At 32.7% G+C, this 7,414-nt stretch overlaps 1 protein-coding gene and 1 pseudogene across 1 annotated transcript in view; one reads left to right on the top strand and one right to left on the bottom strand.

Moving 5' to 3' along the window:
• LOC111377149 (40S ribosomal protein S9-2) overlaps positions 1 to 1,229 on the top strand; it is a 4,160-nt gene extending 2,931 nt beyond the window's left edge. Inside the window, exon 3 of the mRNA XM_023000207.1 lies at positions 853 to 1,229. Within this exon, the coding sequence (XP_022855975.1) occupies positions 853 to 1,036 (184 nt within the window). The 3' untranslated portion in view covers positions 1,037 to 1,229. The remainder of the gene's footprint in view (positions 1 to 852) is intronic.
• A 4,608-nt stretch (positions 1,230 to 5,837) lies between these two features.
• On the bottom strand, positions 5,838 to 7,019 carry LOC111377156 (annotated as a pseudogene).
• Between the last annotated feature and the right edge of the window lie 395 nt (positions 7,020 to 7,414).

Below are 7,414 nucleotides of genomic sequence, written 5' to 3'. Positions count from 1 at the left end.
AAAAGAATAGAAGAAAAGGAAATGTGATGCAGGATGAAAAGGGAATTCCTGTAGAGTAATTAAACAGCAGAAGAAGGGAAGAGGGAGAGAAACCGAGAGGAGGGAGAAGAGGAGAAGAACCAGGAGAAGAGAGGGAGGGAGGGAGAAAAACGGCTGCAAGCCAAACGAAATTTCAATTCTAATTCATCATCGTCTATTAAAATTACAACTGAAAAATCATATAAATAGTAAAAGCATAACCCTACCAGTGATGGGTTTGGGCCAAACCAATAATACAAGCCCAATAACTAGAAAAAGTAAAATAGTGCGATAATAATATAAGTGATGTCCGCATCAAAATGTCTGGGAAATTGTTTATGATAAGGGGGCCGACTTTTACATTAGGGCAATGATATATATGTATCTCCAGTTATAATTTCACCTTTGTTTAGAGCTCCATATTCAAACTAGAAATTACTGTATTTAATATCCCAGAATTCATTCTGGCAATCAGTTCTTAAAATATAAACATGGGGTCTTTTATGTTAATGCATCACAGCCTTTGTTTCTGAAGCCTAAAAATCAGATTGAAGTAAATTTTGATAAAAGTCGATGGAACGTGTTTGTGTTAAAAAGTTGTGGATCTTATGAAATATTGTTAAAATAATTTTTGACACTTCTTTAATCTAGATATTTAGTGGAACCAAACATGAGCGGAAGAGATTTTTTTTAATAGGAGAAATGTTGACTGGTGAATATATTTCCCTCCTGGTTGCATGAAGTTTTGCTTCTCACTTCTAAGATTTAGGAACTGCACATTTTCAACTGAATTGTTTGTATAATGATGATGGGTTTTACATTCATTCCTGCCAGGGTTGGGAGGCAGGTGGTTAATGTTCCATCCTTCATGGTGAGAGTTGACTCGCAGAAGCACATTGACTTCTCCCTCACTAGTCCTTTTGGCGGTGGCCGACCTGGAAGAGTGAAGCGAAAGAACCAGAAAGCTGCTGCCAAGAAGGCATCTGGTGGTGATGGTGATGAAGATGACGAGGAATGAACATTTTCAACAATTAGAAAACTGAAGCACCATGATCCTTGAAATGTGGTTTTCGTTCTAAACCGAAACTCCTTGAAAAAAGTCTTGACAAATGGTAGCGTGTGTTTTGCTTGTGTTTCACTATGGACTGTTCTCTTTTAATTTTTTGGTTGGGATTGTATGAAGATCGATTTATATAATTTCATTTCATCCACTTTTCATCATTTAGTACTTTCTTATCGCTTTGTTATCTCTCAATTTGATTATGTGACAGATGTCATGTACATTTTCATTAACGTTTGAAAATAATTCGATCACGGCAATCCTGCACAATTTTGCTACTTCAAAATGTGGATCAACTTGTGAAATCCTAAACCTAGATAAACATATAAAACACAATTATCATTGTCGTTTTAGAAAATCCATCCTTAAAATTAAGTTTCAACAGACTCTACATTTTTTACTTTTTAAAATAAAAAATCTCCAATCTCTATTTGTAGTTTATAATGATGTTATCTAGAGTCTATTTGACAAATTATTAATTTATTATATGATTATTTTCAACCACACATTCAAACAGTAAAATATTTTACATGTATGTCAAAAAAAAAATTTTTTTTTACTACCCGTTCTCCTAAAAATCTCTAATCCAGACTTTTTTTTTCTACAATAATGATTGTCAAAAGGGCTCTTAATAAAGTTACAAATTTCACTGGCCCACCTCTTGGATTACTCAAACCATATTTTATTGGCCATTGACATCTTTAAATATATGTATTGAGTAAAAATGAGAAAAAAAAGAATAAATATTATTTATTTTTATTTTTTTGAAAAACGTAAAATAAAGAGTTAAAAATTGAGAATTTGTAGGAGTCTGCTAAAAATTTATTCTTTAAATTTAAAGGTACTTCTTGTTTTGCCCTTATTTAAACCCAATTTTTTCCATCAAAATATATTTTTAAACAATAGTTTGACTACATTTCACCCACATATTGTTAGTCGAATAATATTACATGCAATTTCAAAACTTTTTCTTATATTTTAACCATACATTATTCATCATAACACTATTACAAAATGCCTTTTTTTTTTTTTTTTTTTTTTTTTATATAGGAAGGGGTTAAAAAAAAACTCTATATATAATATGCTCTTTAAATTAAAAGCTTTCTTGAAAAATGTTCTTAGTATATTACGGATCATAGCTAATAGCTTGGACGTGCTTGTTAAGGTCAATTTTATAACATTTTTGTAATTTGGTAAACAATTTGACGTGCTTGTTTCGGTTTTTTTGCTACTCCGATAAATCCTGCAAAAAAGAGGCTAGGATTTCCTTTCCCGTTTTACCTGTAACGTGCGAATTAGAAATGATTTGTAGATGAATGATTTAAAGAACTGTGAGAGAATGGTAGAAGAAATATTTTTTTGGAAAGAAAAGAGTGTCCTCATACCTAGCACGCCTATGAGGTATTTATAGGTGTTTGGCATCGTGCGAAGCAATTATCATCCACATGTCCGATGGAGCGCGTCTACTCATTAGACGCTTTTCATCCACTTATTAAGCGGTTAACCTCCATCTACGAATTGGATAATGGACTTAATGATAATCGTCAAACGATTTTAAATCAGTTCCAAGGATTTTGGGAGGTTGAGGTAGTAGTGTTCAATCTAGAGCAGCAACAATCGGACCGATATAGAAGTAGTCAGGCTAACAAAACAATAGTCGAGCTATCATAGTAGTAGTCGAACAAGCATAGCGATGGTCAAGTTTGCATAGCAGCAATCGCCTTATTATAACAAAAGTCATCAGACATTGTAGGAGTTGTTTTCACTCGATTGGCCATTACAGTTCATTATTTGAATCACATAGCATCACTAGCCCATCTACCTCTTATCGATATTCATCGTTAAGAGGTAGCTCTTTTGCACTTTTAAGTTGCAGGTTTTTTTTAAAATTTTTTTATTAATGCAAATAGGTCGAATTTATAAAGTAGTGGAGAATTTCATTAAAATGAAAATCCATAAGTTTGTCAACTCATGGATTTGGGCTTCTGGCCACCTTGAAATCTTAAAATTGAAGATCAAATGAAGGGATTGATTCTACATCTGTTTCTTCTATTTATATGTTACAAGCGAATTTTCATATTTCTTTGTGCAATATCATTTGAAACATGCTAGGCTAAACTCCTTTGTGTTGGGATGAAGATGAGACCTATTATTTGAGCATTTTGAATTCAAAGACCATTTATTTAGTGAACTTGTATTTTTGATTGATTTTGATTGCCATGTTTCAATACCTTAATACTAGATCACCATTTAGGTAATTAGTTGCTTGTTATGTTTCTAAGAGGTTTATGATAGGTTTAGAATATTACAATGTTAGCACGATGTTCAATAGATGTTAGTAGTGATATTTATGATTAGTGCAATCATATATGTAATTGTGTAATTGAATGCATTACTTTGCATATAAATTTGGATAGGATTATTAATGGGCTATGGTTAGAATAGGTTTAACTTACATTAGGAGAGATAATTGACTAAAATTATATTATTGATTATCAAGAGTACACAAATCACACTAGATAATATAGGTCAAGAATTAAAAATAGGATAATAATAGATGGATTCGTAATACCAACACTTCATTCTCATATATAGTTCATTAAATTCTTAAATAATAGGTTAACTTAGAAATAAACAAACTAAACCTTTGTGTGTTATGATTACATTCGAGTGTGATAACAAGTTAATACGATTCAAATTAAGGTTTATTTCTCGTGTGATAAATCTTTTACACGCACATTTATTACTTGTCAATTATCCGATATGCTTGCAGGATTTCACATGAACTTCTTGTAATTTTTGTCCGTTTATTTAAGATTTTCACTAGTCAAAATTCTAGAACTAGAAGTATTGGAAACAACTTCAAATTCTTTTATAGATAATCAGAATTAACACAAGCTGTTTAAATATATAATGAGGGAAATTAGTAATGTGTTTAACTTTATTCCAAAAAAAAGAAAAAGAAAGAAAAAGAAAAGGTTATTTATCATTAATATTTTTTCCGATCTCTTTTTAATACTTTGATTGCCTTCTAATTGTGAGAAGTAATGCGTTGTGGCTCACTTAAGTCCATGGGGATGGGGTAAGGCTCGTTACGCTCGAGCTCATGTCAAAAGGGATCATTACAATTGTTGAAATACCGGTTGCAAAATAAAGTAGTAAAAATAAAAAATAAACATTATGAATGAAAAAGTTTAAGCAACAAAATAATATAAAAACAGGAGTTTCCACAATTTAAAAAATATATAACTTAATAAATTTAATGTATGTATAAAATGTCATTCTTTATATAAAATAATAAAATTTCAAAATATTACCATCGAAGAATTATATCAAAAATTAAACAACAGTTTAAAAAGCAATTCAGGATTACTAAGTTTCATTCCGGAGGATCAGACACAGACTAACCATATATCTCTCGACCTTCCAACCGCAACATAAAAATTAACCCTAATTACATCTCAACATTTGATTATCAACATAGTTGCATCACCTAGCACATAATTAGCGACATTTTTTGTCTTGTCAACGGTATCTTAAGTAAGCATGGTTATACCTCTTGAATTTGGGATTTTAGTTATTGTTTAAATTTTGAGGCATTTTATATGGGGCGATTTACGGCAAAACTTGGGCGGAACAATTGCTCAACTATAACAAGTTTCTCATGTTGCATATACGTTCATAGGCAATGATGCACATTTATCACGGAAAAATTTAGATGGTTATAGCCGAGCTCCCGAATAAATTGACAAGTGCGTATCCTTCTACTTCAAAGTCTATTATATATTCGATGTTGACATCAAGATTCTGTTTATAGAGAGAACTATCCAAAGCTAATGAATCAACATTGATGCTTGTGCTTGAGATTGAGGGTAGTAGCATGGATGTTCTAACTATTGACAATAACCAATCCATTTATAAAGATCAAAACTATGGAAGTTTTGTTGACCCTCTTAACATAGTTATTTCCCATTTGTTATATGCTATACATTAAGGACAATGTGAATTTTTTAAGTTCGGACGTGGACTCTTATGGTGTGCTAATTCATTTGATTTATTAAGTCAAGTCCAATTTAGCTATTTTTCTTATTTTTATTGAGTCCAAAGGGTTGAAATATCCAAAAAAAAAAAATTGAAAAATATAAATCTTGTTGTATGGACTACTTTTATTTGATTAGGTATTTATATCCAGATTTAACTCTTGAAAATTGAATATTATTTTTGATATATTGTGCAATCTACTTCAAATTCATTTATTTTCCAAACCTTTGAGCACTTAGCCATATCAATGAATTGCTTGAGACTTGATGAGTGATTATGTATTAGATGGTCTTTAGATGGCATTAAATATAGAGCTACCTTATATTTCGTCCATGAGAAATTGCAAAATTTGACTGAGCTTTAGGAGATGAGTTTGGGTTGCTCGCATAATTTTATTTTGTCAAAATTCAAAAGGTTAGTTTGAACAAGATAAACTACAATACAATAGTAAAGTCCTGACATTACAAGTTTATTGGTTCCAACGCAGTGCGTACTATGCTTCCTATTTCACTTCGGCTCCGACGGTCTTCTCTATTCAAATGAAAAATATTCAGTATGCGGTCTCAAAATCCCGTTGTTTTTATTCATTTTTACTAGTTTTAGTTCAAAATATTTTTCAAATAAATTTAGAATCATCAATTCAGTAATTAGCAACGCAAATCTTGTTAAGATGAATACTTGACTCACAATCTAATTATAAAAACACTGATGATTTATTCTACATAATTGTTGAAACTAAGCTGTCCATGAATACTATGGCACGCAGTGTATCAATATGATCCCTGTAAATTTCAAAATTTTTAACTGTGTTGCTGTTAAGTTCACAAGAGACTAATTGCCCATTGTTGGTTTCCATAAGAAGCATAGAGCTCTTCCAAGATGATAATGAGCACCTAACGATTTATCTCCTGTACAAAGCTCTAGGAGCGGGACAGTGAGAGCCCTAAGGTTGGGGTTCAACCTTTATAATGAGCACCTGCCATCGCCCTACTGTAAATTGTTTGATCCAAGATTCCTTCATCACCCAAATGTCAATAAGGTATGGTTTTGTCATCCATGCTTGATAACGAACCATAGCAAGGCACTCATTCAAAACCACCAAACTAAAAATCTTTTCCATCATCCTCTGAAGTATCTGAACAACTTTCTGGAAAGTCTATGATAGTGAAAATCTCACTACTTATTATGAAACAAAGAATAATTCGACTAGCATATGGCCTTCTTGATGACATGTGACATGCTCCATTAAAGAACAATTCAAACCATGGGTCAATCAGAATTCTTGGCACTCTAGCATCGATTTCTCTCCTGGAATCATTACTTAAATTGTATATCTCGTATTGGGGCCGTCGTCGCTCCAATACTCATCCTCATCATCATTTACAACTTCCAACATTCTAAAAACTTTGTAGTCATTAGTACATGGATCGAAGCCAAATCCCATCCCGAATACTATCGGTCTAAAACCATGAGGGCAAGGAAAAGGACAATCAGGTGGTAAGCAAAATTCTTGTAAGACGGGATTACACAGCACGATGGTGTAATAATTAGTAATGCAAATCAAACCATTGCATGGACCCAAAATTTGCAGTTGTGTTCGCGCATCAAAACATGGAATTCTCACATTTGTTGATACTTGGCTAAGAGAATCCTCATTTGAATGCAAAGAGATCATATGTTGGTTCTCTTTTTGCATGTAACTGCAGATGAGGACTATTTCATCTTTGTTACGTTCCAAATGCGTGGCAATGAACTTGGTGCTCCTTATGAGTTCTCTCCAAGTTTTAGAAACACATCTAAATCGAATCAAAGATTTCACAGACAACATGAGAAGAATTTGTTGGGCCTTCCCTCCACTTTGAGGGACTTGGCTTTTATTAGCCAATTTGGGCTCAAGCATTTAATGGTCCATTTATTTGGTCCAAGTTAAAAACATACTAATATAGATATGGAAATTGAGGAAAACGGGTCAGCACATTAACATTCCCAAAAGGGAAACTTCATTCATTCTGAAGCAGAGAGTTCGCGAGAGGAAAACCTACGACATTTCAGCTCTTCTTGCCAAAGGATGGAGGCTCGTTTGTAGTCCGATTTACTTGATATTTTAGTATGTGATTCTTGGCAAAGATACCTACATTTTGACCGGAGCTGATCGTCGAAATTCTTCTCCATTCCTCTGGGCTATACACACTTGTCTAGTGAGATTTTCTCCTTATTATTGTGTGTATTTATTTTGGATGATGTTGTTGTTGATATCCAAGAACTACATGTGTTCTTGATGTATTTGGTAGCCTC

Source organism: Olea europaea, unplaced genomic scaffold (genome assembly GCF_002742605.1).
Source record: "Olea europaea var. sylvestris unplaced genomic scaffold, O_europaea_v1 scaffold1611, whole genome shotgun sequence".
NCBI lineage: Eukaryota > Viridiplantae > Streptophyta > Magnoliopsida > Lamiales > Oleaceae > Olea > Olea europaea.
The sequence above is the reverse complement of the archived record's forward strand: the minus strand, read 5'-3'. Positions and strand labels throughout refer to the sequence as shown.